This window comes from Grampus griseus (assembly GCF_964374135.1).
Source record: "Grampus griseus genome assembly, chromosome: 14".
Classification (NCBI taxonomy): domain Eukaryota; kingdom Metazoa; phylum Chordata; class Mammalia; order Artiodactyla; family Delphinidae; genus Grampus; species Grampus griseus.
The window spans coordinates 63,271,629-63,291,988 of NC_139008.1; the positions used below are offsets into that span (position 1 = coordinate 63,271,629).

Sequence of the window (20,360 nt, forward strand, 5' to 3'; positions counted from 1 at the left end):
ACTCTCCCCTCGTGCACTTGTGGCAGACATTACTAATCAATGATGCCCTCTCAGCCCAGGAGCTGCCTGGGAGGGCTTCTCAGCAGAACGCTCCCTCCAGTCCCTACAATCAGTCAGACTTGTAATTGAGAACATAGTTCTTAGAGTTCCCTTACTTGGCCCCAGAAGGGAAACTGAGGCTCAGTGAGGAATGACACCTGCCAAGGGCTATACACCAGCACCTAAGGGAGTCAGAATTTCCAGACACTGGTATACTGGAGGCCTGAGACCATTTTAGCTCATCTGGTCTTTACTGCACACAAAAAGAAGAAATGCTGTTGCCGTTGATTAAGCATTAAGCATACTGGATGCTTAATCTTCTCACTTAATCTTCTCCATAACCCTGTGGGGCGGGGCCACATACAGATGGGAGACCTGAGTTGGAGGGCAGTGAAGTGACCAGAAACCAGCAATAATTATAATCATCATCATCACTGTTGTCACCATGTATCGGGGGCCTACCACACGTTATCCCACTGCATCCTCACAATATGCCTGGGAGGAGAGTCCCATCATTAGTCCCATTTCACAGGTAGGGGAACCTGAGGCTCAGGGTGATGAAGCCCCTTGTCCAGGCAGCACAGCCAGCTACAGACAACGAGAGAGGATTCGATCCCAGCCTGCCCAACTCCAGAGCCGGGGTCTGACTACCGCCCCCTCGGTACCCTTTTACTTTCCATCTTGCAACCTGGATCCAGGCGCGAGGGCTGTTTACCCATTTTACGATGAGACAGCTAAGGCCTGGGGTGAGCACCAGTTCTGAGTCTGAGGTCACTACATCACACTTGGCCCCCTGGGTTGCGTTCCTGAGGCGGGAAAAACTCTTCACAGGATTTCAGCACAGCCCTCAGCTCTGTGCCCACAACCAGGGCAAGAGAACTGGGCACAGACAGCCAGGGAGGGGCGTCTGCTGATCGGCCCAAGGCTCTGCTGGATGGCATCTTCCACGTCCCAGGCCCAGGCTTGGGTACCTGGGCTGCCACCTTCTCCCTGCTCTGTGCTCTGATGGTGGGACCACAGTCAGCGTGAGGAAAACTAGCTCCCGAAGCCTCCAGCCCTACCCCTACTTTCCTCTGGACGCGTTCATGTGGAGGACAGGCTTACAGGTCCCTACTGAGCTGCAGGTGGGTGACCGGAGGAGATGGACACTGGGTGACCTGGAGCTCCCTGCTGGTGCTCCCAGCCTGATGCCAAGTGGGCACTCATCTGTGCTTCCTGGACCATATTCCAGGTTGACACAGGCCCAATGCACCAGGCGTTACAACCAACTCAAACAGCAGAGGCTGAGGAATAAACAGGATATTCTAGCCCAAGGACTCTCCCGCTCCACCAGCTGGCCTCAAGTGACATGGTAGAAAGGTCCTTCCCTGGGGACCCAAATTCCTGTCCTTGTGAGTCCTGGGAGAGCCACCTCCCTTCCCTGAACCTGTTTCCTCAACTGGAAAATGGCGCTTTCCAAACCTCCTCACGGGGTTGTCGTGGGCACCAATGGTGAAAATGGACCTGCAGTAAGAAGCCCCGGGCCAGGCACTCACCCGCACCTACTGGGTGCTGGGCACTGGGGCCAAAGAATGCGACTCGCTGCTGCCCCCAGAGGCTGCGAGCTGGAACAGCTGATCTCAATGGGAGAGGATGCAGAACTGCGAGCACTCTCCAGCCTTGCCCTTTCCCATCTGTGTGGCCTTGAGCAAGTCATCCTCCGCTTCTGAGCCTCACACTCCTCAGCTGGGAAATGGGGGCAGTAACACCCCCTGCGTGGTTGCTGAGGGCATGAAACAAGATGAAGCAGGATAAGCACCTAGGGTCGTGAGGGTCATGTCTGGGCTGAGCTGGGGCTCCAGAGGATGGGGTGGAGGTCACAGCTCATAGAATTCAGGTAGAAAGTACCTTTCAGCCATCTAGTCCAGTTGTTTCCATTTCTAGCCAGCCATCCCCAGGCAGCTCCATCCCGGAGCCCCTGACCCTAAGTATCTAGGGAGGGCATCAGGCATCTATGGTTTAAACAAACTTATTAGGTGATTTTGTTTAATCTTTTTTTAAAAGGCTATTGCCCAGAGTAGAAAATTTCAACAAACCTAAAAGATATGAAATGAAAGAGGAAAATAAATGTAGCCTGTGTAGCCTTGGATGAGTCCTTCTCCTTCTCTGGGGCACAGCCTCCACAGACTTCCCAGAAACGAGGTTAAATTGATGAACTCTAAGCTCTCCTGTGGCTTTGATGTCTGTTATGTTTCCAATGTGGTCATGTGACCCTTGAGTAGTCATCAGAAGGGAGGAAGCAGATGTGTATCTACAAATGTGTTAAGTCAGGATTTACTGTGGGTTTGAATGGCATGATCCAACTCACACTGGCTTCAACAAATATAAAAGAGGAAGGGAGAAATGTGTTTGAACTGGAAAGTCCCGGGCATAGAGGACTTCAGGCACAGCTGAATCCAGGCACTAAAAGGATACATTTTCTCATTCCCTTAATATGGCTTCATTCTCTAGTGAGACTTGTCAGATAATTGTATCTAAATTTTTTAAGGACAAAAACAGACCCAGGCAATCTGTGCAGACCCAAAGCCCCCTTTGCTGGTAGTGAGCTCTTTTATCCAGAACAGTAGTTACATGGTCTCCATGATACTGTAAATGTACCCCTTGTGTAGGGACGGAAATGTATGTGTTTTCCTCATATGAGTCTAGCTTATGCTGTCTTGTTCTTGCATGTGTGCATACATGCATGTGAGAATGTGCACATGTTCACATGTGTAAGTATGTATGTGCTTGCTCAAGAGTCCCACACACACTGTTGGGATTAGGATCCAGAGGACCTCAGAAAAAAGGGGGGGCATGGTTTCTCTCCACTTTGGTAGATTTAGTCTAGTGTACATCAGACTTGGTATACACTAAGCCTTTAGCAGAAGGGGGCCCTTGAGGGTGTGGTAAAGTCTTATCCTCATGTGGGTTGGAGCCAGTGAACTTGCAGAGGAGTGAGCGACCCTGAGAATATGGCTCTGAGAAAGCAGGACATTTGAGGTGCATGTGTGCCCACCTCCAGGCCCGCCCCCAGGGGACAAGAGTGTCTAGTTAATTTCACCTCAAAGCTCAGCCATGAGAGGCGGCCGACATCCGTGGGAGAAGCTGGCTTTGTCCTGGGTGTGGTCCATGATGAGAAACAGCACCCACAGCAGCCACTGTGACCCCAGGAGGCCACGGCCAGGTGGAGGTGGGGTCTTGGGAGGAGGGAGGGTGAGAAAAGGAAAGAGGCAGGAAGCCTGAGGGAACCATATCCCCATGAGGCAGCCAGACTCAGGTAGAAAGAAAATCTGGGGGAAGACTCATACAAACGTGCAACAATGGTCTTTGAACAACAGACTGAGGAAATTTAGAATGACGCATACTCACAGTCACATGAAGTCACACAGGACCTTAGCAGTCATCTGATCAAATTCTTGAGCATCTCTGGTGATGGGGCCTTCGCCACCTTCCCACGTAGTAGGTGGCCTTATAGGATGCCCCAGAGAGAGGCTTGGAGCATTCTACAGACAGGTCAGGGTCTAGGGGACCCATGTGAGAGGAAAGCCCCAGAGTGAGTGTGGTAACAACTGGCTGAGGGCAGAGAACAAAGGAAAAAAGTCAAATTATGATGATTTGCCATAAAGGAAGCCAGCAAGGAGCTGAGATCGGGGAAGGAGGGGAGGGACCACCTCAGGCAGGCAGTCACGGAAGTTCTGAGGTGATGTCAAGAGCCAGAGACAGCTGGGGAGGAAAGTTCTGGGAAGAGGGAATGGTCTGTGCAAAGGCCCAAGGCAGCAAAGAGGCTGTCATCTTTCTAGAACAGAAGGCAGACAGTAGGGGCCAGGGAGGGAGGGGTAGATGAGTTTGGAGAGGCAGTGAGCAGATGACGCAGGCTCTTGTGGGCTGTGGTGAGCACTTTGGGTTTAAGCTGAGAGAACCCTCTGGCTGCTGCATTGAAGGTAGAGGTGTTGGGGGCAAGTGTGCAGAGGGAGACCGAATATTGGGGGTTAATATGGAGGCAGATTTTGTTCCCTTCCAGGAGGAACGCTACTGAATAAGTGGAGCAGGCAGGCTTGGGGGGATTGTAGTGAGCAACCCGTCATTGCAAACACTTGCCCGGCGGCTGGCTCCACCGTGAGGGATGTTGTGGACAGCACTCAGACACCAGAGGAAAGCTGGGAAGAATGATCCCACTGGTCTCTGACCCAGACTCTATGGGTCACAATTCTAGCCCCATCTCTGTCCCTGTCTTACTGGGTGACCTCAAGCTGGTTGCTTTCCCTCTCTGAGCCTGAGTTTCCAAATGAAGACAGAATTAGGCTGGATGATCCCTGTGGGTCCTCCTGCCAGAACATTCTCCAACTCATCAAGTCTATCCATTCTCAGTCTTTACCCCCGCCCCCACCCACAATGGCAACCGTCTTGGCAGCTGGAGGCTCTATGCGAACCTGATCTTAGTCTTGGCACAAAGTCCTCTCCATATCCATCCATTCCAGTTCAAGCATCCTCAGTGATCTTTGGGTTGGAAGTCTCTGTGTTCACTCTGGACAGGGGTTATTTTCTTTGGAGTCTCCTTGGATGGCTCTGAAACCAGGGCTTGCTTCCATGGGCAGGCTCCCATCCCATCACCACCATATAAGGGCCATCACCACCCAGCACAATTCCAAGAGACTGTGCAGGGGAGCAAGGATTTGGTATTTTCCTCCAAACCTGTGAATGGTGGACTTCCCCATTAATGTCTCCCCACATGGAGGCCTTCAGAAGGTGTTGGGGGCAAGAGGCAAAGGGAAGGGCCACTTGAATTAGCTACTATTTTGAAAATAGGAAATTAAGAAATAGATTATATTAGAAGTGTCAAACTGATGATCAATGCAGTGTCATGATGTGGCACCCTTTTATTTGTTCATGCTTTTATTTGGCAAACCTTTATTTTGTTGTACTGTACTAGGTGCAAGCTTTTTACTATGGGTTGGGAATTCAACAGTGAAATAAGTCACAATCCCTCCTCTAAGGAGTTCACAGCGTGGTGGGAAAGACAGACAAGTCATCACTAATTGGTACCCAGGACTCCAATCAGAGAATGAGGGCAGCAAAACGGTGGAGTGGGGCCCCCTAAACCTAGACTCTGGGGAGGGGCCTAGATTGGGTTTCATAGAGGACATGATGATGTCTTACTGAAGCTAGAGAGTCAGTAGGAAGTGACTTAGGTAAAAAGGCAAAGAAGAGGGAAATGTTCCAAGCAGAAAAGACAGTATGTGCAAAGGACCTCTGTGTAAAGAGCATTGACTTGGAGTCAAGTGTGACTTGTCATATAGCAGCTCCTCCACTCACTGGCTGTGTATGTCTGGGCAAGTTCCTCTAGCTTTCTGACCTGTGCTGGCCATCTGTAAGAGTGGAGATAACCACATCGATCTTAAAGGACTGTTGAGTGTAAGAGTGACAGGTGCTCATCAAAGATCCCTTTTCTCTACAGGTAATTCTCACTCCTGTTCCTCCCATGACTGTCCAGGTGTCAGGACAAGATGTTTCAGCTTTGGAAACTTATTCTCTTGTGTGGTCTGCTCACTGGGACCTCAGCGTCTCTTCTTGAGGATCTCGGCAATGATGTTGTGAGCAAGCTGAAACCTGTTCTCAATAAAGGACTTGAGACCGTTGACAGTACACTTGGACGTGAGTCAGCAAGAGGGATGATCAGTGGCAGCTAGGAGCTTGCCTCCTAAACACTATGCCTGTATTACCAAAGGCTGCCACCAGGGGCTGCTCTTTTTTAAAAGTGTACAATCTATTCATTTAAAAGAAGTCATTTAAGTGGTAAAAAATGTTACCCCTTCTCACAATTTTGTATATCTAGGGTAAATTATTATTATTATTTTTTTTGCTGGGTCAAAGGGTATGAACACTTTAATGACTCTTAATACATACTGCCATGCTCCTGCTTTGTATCCACTGTCAAAGGTATTCATCAATTTCACTTTAAACAATGGTACTAATATTATTACATCTTCTATGCCAAGTTAATTGATATAAAAACATACTTTGTTGTTCAATTTGAAGTTTGCTGTAGCCTGAACATTTTCCCCTGTTTGCTTACTATCTACATTTTGTTGTTTATTTCATTTGTCATAAAGGGGGCATTTATAATATTTTTATACATTAGGATAAACTTTTTATATATTATACATAATAATCCATTGCTCTAACATTTGAGACAAATACTTTTCCTGCTGTTTTCATTTTCACTGTGATTTGTTGGTTCTTTTTTCTTTTCTTTTCTTTTTTTAACATCTCCATTGGAGCACAATTGCCCCACAATGGCATGCCAGCCTCTGCTCCACAACAAAGTGAATCAGCCACACATATACACATGTCCCCGCATCTCCCCCTCTCCCACCCCCCATCCCACCCCTATAGGCTGCCACAAAGCACCGAGCCGATCCCCCTGTGCCACACGACTGTCCCCCACCAGCCATCCACTCCACGCCCGGCAGTGCATATATGTCCATGCCACTGTCCCACCTCGTCCCAGCCTACCCCCCCACCCCGCATCCCCAAGCCCACCCTCCAGCAGGTCCGCATCCCCACTCCCGTCCTGCCCCCAGGCTCTTCTGATCACTCCTTTTTTTCTTCCTTAGGCGCTGCTCTTTATGGGTGGTTTCCTGAGAGAGGTGGTGATTTGGTTCCTGGTTCATTCATTTTTAATTTTTCTAGAAACAAGCAATGCTTAAATAAATAAAACGTTACATATTATATCACGGTAAATTTTCTAATACATGCATAAGATAAATTCCTAAAAGTGACATTTCAAAAGTTCAAAAGGTATGCACATTTTAAATTATATTGGATATTGACAAATAATCCCCTATGTTAACATTTTCTCCAATAGTCTTTTTTTCTACTCCCTTGACAGCACTGGTATGGAAAACTTAAAGATTTTGCCAGTCTCACAGATGAAAGGTTATAATTCATTTCACTTACCATTTCTCTAATTACGAAAGAATCTACATATTTTAACTCAAATATTTTATTTATATTTTTAGCATATTCTTCTGTTGGGTCATTCAATTAGCTTAGTAATTTGTATTAACTGATTGGAAATTGAGCCCTACTTAGCTTAGGTAGCTTTAAAACTACCTACCTTTCTACTTAAATATATCTCCTTATAATTATGATTTCTTAAAAGAACTTGGTCTGCTTTTCATTTTCTGGAAACATTAGCAGCACACTGACAAACATTCTTTATAGGAGAAACTAACTTCTGTACATGACTGCCTTTCAAACCTTGCCAGGGCTTAGGCAACTTTCAAAGATGCAGAAGGGATCCACTCTCCAATTTCATTGCCGATAAAACTGAGCTCAGAAACAGAAGTGTCTGGATCAAGGTCACCTAGTTAGTTACAGGACCAGATGTAGTTTCCATCTCTGTTTGCGTCATTATAACTAGGTAGATAGATACTGTCCATTGCAGAGCCATGTTGCTGTACTATGATTACATATCTTGTCTTGTAGCCTTTTTTTCCTCCTTGAGTGAGTTGTTGCCTTGTTGGTTCTTATTTGAATTATTTTCTGCACATATATTCTTAATTCTTTTCAAATGTGCCATCCTACTTCTGCCATGCCATTTGCTCTATCAAATCCCTCTTTTCTCTGAAGATCCCCCTTTAGGACACTCTGTCCTCCTGCTCCTGTATGAATTATTGCTTTCTAGGCCTGCTGCGAAGCTGTCATCCAGGGACTCCTATTTGCCACTTTCATGAGTTGGAGCCATATTTTTTCCTTGATTCTAGATTTTCCATTTCTTAGTTTATTCTAAGTTTATTTTGTTTGTGTGAGCATCTCATTAGAGCTTCACTACTAGAAGCTGATGTGCAATCAATATCTATTGCCTGGTCACTGGATCGATTGCTTTGTTGACGAATGATGAGTATATCTTAGTGTGAAGGCAGCATGGAAGGAACAAGGTCTCCTTAGCTGTGTGACTTCAGGCCCATTTCTTAACCTTTTGATCCTTTATTTCCTCATCTGAAAGTGCAGACAATAATAATATCTACTTTATGGGGTTGTTATAAAGATGAAATGAAATAACATAGGCACATGGTCTCATTTAGTATCTGGTGCATAGTAACTGCTTCGTAAGTTGTGTATCACACTAAATGGAGATTGTTTCTACAGCTATCCTTCAGAAATTGAAGGCTGCCTTGGAGACGCTCCGGGAATCCACATCTTGGCAGGAGGTCCAGCAGAAGATCCAGGAAGCTGAGAACTTGTTGGACAAAGTCCTTTCTAAAATTTTTCAAGTAGTGGAAAAGGTTATGGGGTGAGTCACTACTTCATGGTAGAAATCTTTGTTCCAGGAAAAGAGAATACATATCTTTAGGGGACGTAAGATTAAGGTCAAAGACAGAAAGGTGAATAAACCTTGTGTGTCCCTGCAGAGCGGAAGCCGTCTGAGGCCAGCTCTACCAGAGTTTGGGTAAATTACAGGCAGGGCTGCAGGGCCTATCTGGGCATCTCATGGGTTTGGGCTTTCTCATTCTGTGATTTCAGGGTCAGGATGAAGATTCTCTTTACCCTTACCTCTACCTGTTTGCTGGTGCCTAAAGCCACTTTTCCAAGGAAGAAGACTTGTCTTCTCTGAAAATAGCTGAGTATATATAGTCTGAATGCTGTCAGGAGAGAGGAAACCAGAATTCACAATATGTAGGTGGCTCCACACATGAAGTTCTGGAGTCCACCAATTCTGGGTTCAAATTCTGACTGTACATAAAAGAGAATGAAATAATGCCACTTATAGCGACGTGGATGGACCTAGAGATGAACATACTAAGTGAAGTAAGTCAGAGAAAGGCAAATGTCATATGATATCACTTATATGTGGAATCTAAAATATGACAGAAATGAACTTATTTACAAAACAGAAACAGACTCACCGACCTCGAAAACAAACTTATGGTTACCAAAGGGGAAAGCGCTGTGGGGGGATAAATTAGGAGTTTGGGATTAACATATACACACTACTATATATAAAATAGATAACCCACAAGGACCTCCTGCATAGCATAGGGAACTCCACTCAATATTTTGTAATTACCTATAAGAGGAAAGAATCTGAAATAAAATATATATCTCTATCTACCTCTATCTATCTCTGTATCTATATCTGAATCACTTTGCGGTACACCTGAAACCAAGACAACATTGTAAAGCAACTATACTTCAATTAAAAAAAAATTCTGGCTGTGGCATGTATTTACCCTTGGAGTCTTGAGGGAAACCACATTTGTCTGAATCTCAGTATGCCACGCCATCCAATGGAGAGATTCAAACCTCTGAACAGGGCTCTCATGAAGACCAAAGCAGGCAAAGTCAGCGAGGCTCGTATGCGCATCACGATGCTGGCATCGTGAGAAGCGCCCAGCAATGGCTGTCATGAGGAGTGACAAGGGTGAACTGTGGTTTTTGCACAGGTTGAAAATCAGTAATGTCCACATCCTGGATATCAAATCTGAAGTGACTCCTGATGGCAAAGGCGCTAGCCTGAGTATCCCCATCACCACGAACGTCACCCTGACCCTATGAGTAGGCATTAGAATCTGAGGTTTGGGAGAGGCAGTGCGGCATGGCCGATGGATCTCCAATCTGGAATCAGAGACAGAGACAGGAAGATGAGGATGTGTAGAAGAGTCTTTATAAATGAACTGCACTATGATTTCATCATTCATTACCTGTGAGGTCTTGGGATAGTTACTTAACTTCCCTATACCAGGTACCAGTACCAATAATAATACTTTCCCCTCATGGTATTGGTGTAATGATTCAAAGGATCAATCCATGTAAAATAGTTTTTTGGAAACACCTAACACAGAATTTGTGCTCAATAAATGTTAACTATTATTTTTATTTTAATTATCAGTGTGATACTGTATAGAAATATCACATGAACCAAACCCATGTGGCCAGGTGAATAAACTCCTAACGTAAAAAAGTAGATTCCATAAAGAAAATAGACCATATTGACATTATCCATAGACATCCCATATAATGTCCACACAGATGGATGAACTCAAGTGGGCAGTGTGAATGGACTTCTAGACCTCTGTTCACTGTGAATCTTATTTCCTGCAGGCCTCTGTTGGGTGAGCTTGTCGACCTGGGCCTCCAGACTAGTGTCAGCATTGAAACTGATGCCAAGACTGGTGTCTCCACAGTGATCGTGGAAAAATGCACCAACGACCCAGCCGACATCTCACTCACCTTCCCGGACAGGTCAGGCCCACCCATCTCAGCAGAGCAGGGCTCCCAGAGGAGTTGGGACCCCTAGTTTCAACCTTATTCCTGTATCTGGGAGGGAGCATCGTATGGTGAAAAGGAGTTCAGACTCTTGTGTCAAGTTTGCTTTGCCACTAACTTGTGGCTTTGTAACCAATTTAGCCTCTCTAAGCTTCAGTTTTCACATCTGTAAACTGAGGATGATAATAATACCTAATTCATAGGTACTGTGCTGACCAAATGAGAAAATGCAAGTGTTTAGCATTCAGCCTGGCACATACTAAACTCTCAGTAATAATAATATCCATGCTGACTTTCTGTCTCTTTGTTCTTCCCATTACTGAGACACGAGTGTTGACCTCTCCAAACATAACTGTGAATTTGCCTATTTCACCTTTCAGCTTTATCCGTTTTTGCTTTATACTTTTTGAAGCTCTGTTGTTAGGTGCATGCACATTTAGCATTGCTATATCTTCTTGAAAAACTGACCCTTTTGTTATTATATAATGTCCCTTAATAATAATAAAACAATAATAATAATAAACTGTGTTTACCTTCTTGCCTCCAGTTAGGAGGGAGAAAGAGGAGTAAATACCTAACATGGACTCTAATCTCAGATTTCCCCAAATCATCCTCAACCCACTGGAAAATTCCCAAAATGAGATCTTGAAAACATAATCCTCTCCATTTAAATCACTGATCTCTGGTAACCCACAAAATCTACATCTTAAACTGTGTGCTTGAAAGAGCATGTGTAGCCCAGGGAAGAGGGTGGAGGGAGAAAGGCTGACTCTGGTCATGGCTGAGAGACGAAAAGTGGTCTGGAACTGAAGGTTGCCTTCAGGGGGAGGGGGGAAGGTTGCCTCTGGCAGGAAACAAGGCTGAGCCATGAGCGAAAGTCAATCCATCCTACCCCAGCAAGGAATCTGATCACACATTGCCTAAAGACCCCCCAAAACCAAAGAAAGGCTCCACGGCCTATTATTGCTTGGAAAGACTGAGGTGTAAGTCCGAATGCCTGAGCCCTGGTAGATACACCCTTGCCCATAGTCCCAGGGAATTCATCCTGCCCTCTGGGTCCCAGTGTCCATATCTGTAAAATGGCATTCCACTCCGCTGCTCCAAATTCTCTCAGGGCTTTTCTCTCCACTTTGGGTGGAATCCCAAGCCCTCCTCAGGGCCATCTAGGCACTGCTTGGTCTGGATCAACCCTCATGTCCCTGTGCTCTCCCCTTTGCCCACTCTGCCCTGGACATGCTAGCTTTTGCTCTGTGCCTCAGACAAACTTCTTCCCACCTCAAAACCTGTGCACGGGCTGCTCTGGCGACATAGAACACATTTTCCCCCAAGCCATCTCAATGTACATCTCATTCTTCAGGGTCTAAAACAAAGTTTCTCTTATTCTCTCTTATAAGAATCTACTCTTGCCCTTCTGAGTTCTTGTCACAAGTTTTCATTATATATTTAATTGTATGTTTCCTTCATTTATTCCTTTAGCCAAAAATGTGTTACACATCTGCTATGTGCCAGGCAGCCACCATTCTGAGCTCTGGAGAATGTACTGGTGACAGCAGACAAGGAACCTTTCTCATGGAGCTTATTCTCTGGAGGGAAAGGCAGACAGAGGAGCATTCAGTACACTAATAAAGAGCCCACAAGGAAAGTGTCACATTGCAATGATCCCTGCGCAGAGCAGCACACTTAACAGGGCACTATGATACAAAGCCCTCCCTTAGACAAGCAGTCACGGAGGGCTGCTCTGAGGAGGTGACAGTTATGCTGAGAGCTGCAGGTGGGAAGGAACCAGACTTAGCCAAACTTGTTTAATATACTATTTAGGTACCAGTTTAGGAGGTGCTTGTGCTTTGCTCATCCCTGTGTCCCCAGTCTCGCTTGGTTTCTGGCACATAGTTGGTGCTCTATAGATATGTATTGAATGAATGAATGAATGGATAGATGGATAGATGGATGGATGGATAGATGAATGGATGGATGGATGAATGGATAAGGTCTCAGGGTTGTGATGAGACTCATGGGGTATTGGGGTGAGCTGCTGATCAGACATGGGGCTCTAAGTGATGATACCCCTGGATAGAGGCTCAAGTCACCTGACTTCAAGGTGCTCCACCATCTTCCACCCTCTTCCCACTTCTCCTGCTTGGCTGCTCTGCCAACTTCACTGAGTTTTATCAGTTTCCTCCCTTTTCCAGCCCCATTGGACTGGTCAATGAAGCTGTGAACACTGTGGTCAAACTCATGAGAAAGACAGTGTCCCTTGTGGTGCAGTAAGAGGTGAGTCCCCAACTTCTGCGGGCCCAGAGCCAGGCCTGCTGGGGGACAGGTGTGACATTCCCTGGCCTGGCAGCGGGAGGAGGGGAGCAGGGGCCTGACATTAGCTGAAATCACTGGGTCCCACATTTGAACCATTTGCCATACCCATGTACTGCCAGTAGACCTTCTAGCTAATATTTTCTTTAATCAACACAATTTTACTTAAATTTATTGAAATACATTTATTTTTAAAAGGAAACTTTATATCACTATCATAAATAGAAATTAATATCACATCATATAATTAAAAAATAAGCACAGAAGAAGTAGAACTGTCACTGTTTGCAGATGACATGATGCTATACATAGAGAATCTTAAAGATGCTACCAGAAAACTACTAGAGCTAATCAATGAATTTGGTAGAGTAGCAGGATACAAAATTAATGCACAGAAATCTCTTGTATTCCTATAAACTAATGATGAAAAATCTGAAAGAGAAATTAAGGAAACACTCCCATTTACCATTGCAACAAAAAGAATAAAATACCTAGGAATAAACCTACCTAAGGAGACAAAAGACCTGTATGCAGAAAACTATAAGACACTGATGAAAGAAATTAAAGATGATACAAACAGATGGCGAGATATACCATGTTCTTGGATTAGAAGAATCAACATTGTGAAAATGACTATACTACCCAAAGCAATATACAGGTTCAGTGCAGTCCCTATCAAACTACCAATGGCATTTTTCACAGAACTAGAACAAAAAATTGCACAATTTGTATGGAAACACAAAAGACCCCAAATAGCCAAAGCAATCTTGAGAAAGGAAAACAGAGCTGGAGGAATCAGACTCCTGGACTTCAGACTATACTACAAACCTACAGTAATTAAGACAGTATGGTACTGGCACAAAAACAGAAATATAGATCAATGGAACAGGGTAGAAAGCCCACGCACATATGGTCACCTTACCTTTGATAAAGGAGGCAAGAGTATACAATGGAGAAAAGACAGCCTCTTCAATAAGTGGTGCTGGGAAAAAAGGACAGATACAGGTAAAACAATGAAATTAGAACACTTCCTAACACCATACCCAAAAATAAACTCAAAATGGATTAAAGACCTAAATGTAAGGCCAGACACTATAAAACTCTTAGAGGAAAACATAGGCATAACGCTCTATAACATAAATCACAGCAAGATCCTTTTTGACCCACCTCCTAGAGAAATGGAAAGCAGAAACTAACACACCATTGTAAAGCAATTATACCCCAATAAAGATGTTAAAAAATAAATAAATAAAAATAAATAAATAAACAAATGGGACCTAATGAAACTTAAAAGCTTTTGCACAGCAAAGGAAACCATAAACAAGACAAAAAGACAACCCTCAGCATGGGAGAAAATATTTACAAATGAAGCAATTGACAAAGGATTAACCTCCAAAATATACAAGCAGCTCATGCAGCTCAATATCAAAAAAACAAACAACCCAATCCAAAAATGGGCAGAAGACCTAAATAGACATTTCTCCAAAGAAGATACACAGATGGCCAACAAACACATGCAAGGATGCTTGACATCACTAATCATTAGAGAAATGCAAATCAAAACTACAATGAGGTATCACCTCACACCAGTCAGAATGGCCATCATCAAAAAATCTACAAACCATAAATGCTGGAGAGGGTGTGGAGAAAAGGGAACCCTCTCGCACTGTTGGTGGGAATGTAAATTAATACAGCCACTATGGAGAACAGTATGGAGGTTCCTTAAAAAACTAAAAATAGGGCTTCCCTGGTGGCGCAGTGGTTGAGGGTCCGCCTGCCAATGCAGGGGACGCAGGCTCGTGTCCCGGTCCAGGAGGATCCCGCATGCCGTGGAGCGGCTGGGCCCATGGGCCATGGCCGCTGGGCCTGCGCGTCCAGAGCCTGTGCTCCGCAGCGGGAGGGGCCACAACAGTGAGAGGCCCGCGTACTGCCAAAAAAAAAAAACTAACTAAAAATAGAACTACCATATGACCCAGCAATCCCACTACTGGGCATAAACCCTGAGAAAACCATAACAGTGTGGTACTCAAAAAGAGTCATGTACCGCAGTGTTCACTGCAGCACTATTTCCAATAGCCAGGACATGGAAGCAACCTAAGTGTCCATCAGCAGATGAATGGATAAAGATGTGGCACATATATACAATGGAATATTACCCAGCCATAAAAAGAAACGAAATTGAGTTATTTGTAGTGAGGTGGATGGGCCTAGAGTCTGTCATACAGAGTGAAGTAAGTCAGAAAGAGAAAAATCAATGCTGTACGTTAACACATATATATGGAATCTAAAAAAAAAAAAAAGGTTCTAATGAACCTAGGGATAGGACAGGAATAAACACACAGATGTGGAGAATGGACTTGAGGACACAGGGAGGGGGAAGGGTAAGCTGGGACGAAGTGAGAGAGTAACACTGACATACATACACTACCAAATGTAAAATAGATAGCTCGTGGGAAGCAGCTGCGTAGCACAGGGAGATCAGCTCGGTGCTTTGCGACCACCTAGAGGGGTGGGATAAGGAGGGTGGGAGGGAGACACAAGAGGGAGGGGATATGGGGATATACGTATGCATATAGCTGATTCACTTTGTTATACAGCAGAAACTAACGCAACACTGTAAAGCAATTATATTCCAATAAATATGCTAAAAAAGAAGATTCATACCCTTTGTATATGTCTCAGTCCATTCGGGCCACTATGACAAGATACCATAGACTGGGTGGCATGTAAATAACAGAAATTTATTTCTCACAGTTCTGCAGACTGGGAAGCCCGAGATCAAGGAAACGGCAGATTCAGGGTCTGCTGAGGCTTCGCTTCCTGGTTCATAGATGGCCATCTTTTGCTCTGGGGTCTCCTTTATAAGGGCACTCATCCTGCAAACTTCATGATCTAATCAACTCCCAAAGGCCCCACGTCCAAATGCCATCACATTGAGGGTTAGGTTTCAACATACGAATTTCAGGGGGACACAAAAATTCCATTTATAACAGTATTCACTCACATTGTCCATGCACGTGCCTTTTCCCCAGACCCATCCAATATCCCTGATCATCCAATATTGTTCCTTCCAGTCCTTTTGACCAAGGAGTCCTTCATCACTGCCCACAAGCCCACGTCTAGCCTCACCTCAGGCCACTTCTCTCTCTGCACAGAGTAGATGACAGACGCGCTGCCCAAAGCTCTGCCCAGAGAGATGATTTGGTCCCCTTTTTGGGCCCCTCACGAGTGGAGCTGTAGTGCCGCAGCAGACCATTGTCCTCTTACACCAGCATACCAAGCTGACCCATCCATGAATCAAATTCCAGATTTTTTCTCCTCTGTCGGCTGGTCAGAGGAAACCTCCATGAGGCCATAGATGTTAGTTGAGGAAGAGGTGCCAGTGCAACAGTGAAGGGTGACATGGCGTCTGGGCCACCTGCTTGTGCACCTTATTTGTGCCCTCTGAACTGCTCAGGCCTAATCCTGGATATGACATTTCCAATGTATGCTGGGTTGCTCCTGGGCCCACCTGACATTTGGGCTTATTTTCTGGGTCTGGCTGTACCCAACTCATGAGAAGTAGTTCTGTCCTCATGGTTATTTGATAGCCATGGTCAGACACAAGTGTCTACCTACCAGGTGCTGGTATCAAGCTAGGCACTATTTTCCAAATGATGTATAGTTCTCTGCAGCAGATGGCATGGCTTTGTTCTAGAACTCCAAGGGGTATGTGCTGTGATTTTTCTACTGGGGCTTGACAAAGGCTCCACATGTTACTATTTCCTATCACAAATACACGGAATTTACTACTTTGCTTTGGTTTTGCTTTGTTTTGTTTCACAGTTATTTTAGCTATTCTAAGTCCTTAACATTTCCATGCGAATTTTAAGAATCACCTTATCAATTTCTACAAAATCTTGCAGGGATTTTTATGGGTATTTCATTGAGTCCATAGATCAATTTGGAGGAGAAAAGACTTCTTAACAATATTGAGTCTTCCAAAAGAATATATCTCTCCATTTATTTAGACCTTTAAAAATTCCTCTCAGCAGTATTTTGTAGTTTTCAGTGTACAGATCTTATACATCCTTTGTCATATTATTCCAAAGTATTTAATATTTTTTATGTTATCAATATGGCATTGTTTTAATTTCAATTTTCAATTGTTCATGGCTAGTATATAGAAATGTAATTGACTTTGTTTCTCGATCTTGTATCCTGTAATTTTGCTAAACTCACATGTTAGTTCTAGTAACTTTTTTGTAGAGTTCATCAAACTTTCTATGTAGATGGTCATATCATCTGTGAATAAATATAGTTTATGTCTGTCTTTCCAATCCAGGTTTTAATTTCCTTTTCTTATCTAGGTAGAACCTCCAGAACAATGTTGAATAGAAGTGAGAGCAGACATCCTTGTCTTGTTCCTGAAACTAGAGGGCAAACATTCAGTCTTTTACTATTAACTATGATGTTAGTTGTAGGTTTTGTGTAGATGCCCTTTATCAGGTTGAGGAAGCTCTCTTCTATTCCTAGCTTGATGAAAGTTTTTAATCAAAGTTAGATGTTGGAGATCTATCAAATGCTTTTTCTGCATCTATTGAGATGAGCAAGAAATTTTTTTTAGTTTGTTAATATGATAATTTTCAAATGCTAAACCAACTTTTCATTCTTGAGATAAACCCCCATATAGTCATGAGGTATTATCCTTTTTATACATTGCCATATTTAAATCACTGAAATTTTGAGGGTGTTTGTCACTGTGTTCATAATGAATATTGGTCTGTATTGGTCTTAGTTTGGTTTTGGTAGTAGGGTAAGGCTGGCCTCACAGAAGAACTTGATAAGTATTCCCTTCTCTTCAACTTTCTGGAATAGCTTTGGTATAATGTGGTGTTTGGTGATGACACCATATCGGCCTAGATCTTTCTGTGTGATAAGGATTTTTCTACAAATCCAATTTCTGTAACAGATACAGAGCTTTTCAGATCATCTATTTCTTCTTAAGAAGCTTTGGTAGTTTGTGTCTTTCAAGGAATTTGTTCCTTTTGTCTAAGGTATAGAACTTATTGCCATAAAGCTACTCATAATATTTCCTTATTATCCTTTTAATACCTGTAAAGTCTGTAATGCTGTCACCCCTCTCATTCCTGATATTGGTCATTTGTGTCGTCTCTCTCTCTTTCCTAATCTCCCTACCTAGAGTTTTTTCAATTTTATTTATCTTCTAAGAGAAACAGGTTTTGATTTTGTTGGTTTTCTCTATTGGTTTTCCATGTTTATTTCATTAGTTTCTACTTTGATCTTTATTACTTCCTTGCTTCTAATTGCTTTGGGTTTAGTTGACTTTTTCTAATTTCTTACAAGGATGCCAAGTCTGATGTGTGTGGTAAGGACCCAAGCGAATTCCCTCCTTTCCACTGGCTGACATTTAAGGCTGACATTGTGGCCCTGAATGGCTGGTCCTTGTGGATGACCCGCCTTCCCCCTTTCCTCCTGAGAACACCTCTGCTAGGCAGGACCCTGAGCTGGATGGAGCCAGCTTCTGCCCCCTTGTGGTCCAGAGTGTTCACGGTTGTGGTGAGACCTGCAGTCTTCACTCCCCTGGAGCATCAACTACAGCTCATTGAAAATCTTTGATATTTGCCATGCGTGTCCTATGGGGTCTCTAGCGGCCTCTGTAGAATTACAAGAGGAAATGCCACTGGACAAGGCAGGCTCACAGGGCCTGGGACGAAGGGCGAGGACTGTGAGTGAATTTATCCAGAGACAAGGTAGAGCCTACTAGAGCCAGACACCCCCACACTTACAGGTGTGCGTCCTTGGGCAAGTGACCCCATCTCTCTGTGTCTCAGGCTTTGCATCTGTGAAATGGGGCAGTAACAATGCAAGCCTCGAGGGTTATTGGGAGGACTGATTAATTACTTTAATGAACCTACAAAGAATGCTTAGAGCAGAGGCTGGCCCACAGTCAGGCTCGATGAGTCTGCTCTTGTTACTCTTCCTGCCTCTCCTTGCAATGCCTGTGGGAGCTGTGGGCTGGTGTTGGGGGGCAGAGTGGGGTGTGGGCTGGGGAGGTTGATGGGGAATGAGTCACAGCTCCTCTGATGTCCCTCCTGTGGGCCTGGCTGCCTGGCTCCTGCCCCAGCCCCACCTCACCCAGCTGGGTGACTTTAGGGATTTTACTCAACCTCTCTGTGCCTCTGCAAAGGGAGGCCAATAATAACGGTGCCTAGCTCAGAGGGCTGTGTGGAGGATTAAATAAGCGATTACAAGCAAAGCGCTTAGACTGCCCCTCAAGCACAGTTAGTGCTCAACAAATGTTTACTAGTATCATCACTCTTATTTCAGCTAAGGGGGCCTCGTGCTCCATGTACAGCAGGATTGCCCAGAAGCTTATCCCCAGGTCCCACTTCCAGGAAGACTCTGACTTCATTGCTCAGGGGTGGCCTGGGAATCTGCATTTTTACAAGCTTCACCCATTCCCCCCAAAAGTACTATAATGCTCCCAGAAACCCAAGCTCTTCCACTTTCCTGTCCCCCTCTCCAGGCCACCCCAGAACCCAGAAGAGTCACCATCATCACCTTTTGTCAAACCTAATATTCCACTCAGAAAGGGCCCTACCCCCACTTTTAGGGAAATTTGACTTTGGGTTAAAGTTCCAGTATCTAGTCTTCCATGACTGTAAAATGTGTCCATTTCTACAAAGAACGGGATACATGAATAATAGATCCTGTTCCTTAGACGAGTGATTCTCTGGGCTATTCCAGACCCTACTGATTCAGGTGCAGGAATCTGCATGTTACTCACCCCCTCTACTGCCCCCTGGAGTGTGAGGACCTCTGCTTTGGGGAACCTAGAACTGCCTTAGAGCCCGAGGAGAGGAGGAAGTGGCCACTCCCAATGGCCATGGGAGGACGCTCATGAACAAAAGCCTGCACCGCCCTCGTTCTGCCAGGGGAGGTGGCTGCCTCCTTACACCCCTGGGTGTCCCTCCCTGGAGCCATGGACGTGAGCCAGGGCCTCTTTGGGGCACATGGCCGCTGAATTCTCACCCCTGGTCCCATCCACACCTAGTTCCTTTGTTCCTCCAACCTGCTGAGCCTTTGCCCACGCCAGGGACTTTCCTTGCGGTTCCACCTGCCAGGTGTGCCCCCCTACACCTGCACCCAAGGCCAGCTCCATCTCCTCCTGGGCCCAGCTCAGATGTCACCTCTCTGGAGACCTCCCCTAACCCTTTTCTAAAGTGGCCTCCCTGCAATTCCCAATTTCACCTCACTTTTCCCCCCCTCAATACAATTTGTAATTATTTCACGTATTGTTCTCGTTCTCTCACCAGACCATAAGCTGCTGCAGAAGCAGGGATTCTGTTGTTGCCCAGAGCCAAGCACAGTGCCTGGCACATAGTGGGCCCACAGGGGATATTGGTTGACTGGACAAGTGAATGCTCCTCCAAGTCAAACTCCTGGAAAGCCAATTACCCAGAGGAGCAGGGGTTTTAGCCAGTGTGAGTGGGCACACCTTAAGAGGACCACAGAAATCCTGCTACTGTGAGCACCATTTTTAAACCAGGTACATATATGTTTATCATCACAAACCCAAGTTTTCATCACATTTTCAAAATGCCTCCCAAAAATGTAAAGAAGCTTGTTCTAAGGTAAGTTCTTTGAAATAGTACAGGAGATTGCTAATGGGTGAGGTTTGGGGTGTCTAGCATCTCCCTCTCCCAAAGGAAATAGCATCTCAC

At 44.9% G+C, this 20,360-nt stretch overlaps 1 protein-coding gene across 1 annotated transcript; it reads left to right on the forward strand.

Annotated features, from left to right (window-relative positions):
• Positions 1-5,561: 5,561 nt before the first annotated feature.
• BPIFA2 (BPI fold containing family A member 2) lies at positions 5,562-12,594 on the forward strand (the record flags this gene model as incomplete). The annotated part of the gene is made up of 4 exons (XM_082670732.1): positions 5,562-5,709; positions 8,209-8,353; positions 10,162-10,302; positions 12,516-12,594. The coding sequence occupies 4 exons, from the start codon at positions 5,562-5,564 to the stop codon at positions 12,592-12,594; spliced, it is 513 nt and encodes a 170-aa protein (XP_082526858.1).
• Positions 12,595-20,360: the final 7,766 nt, after the last annotated feature.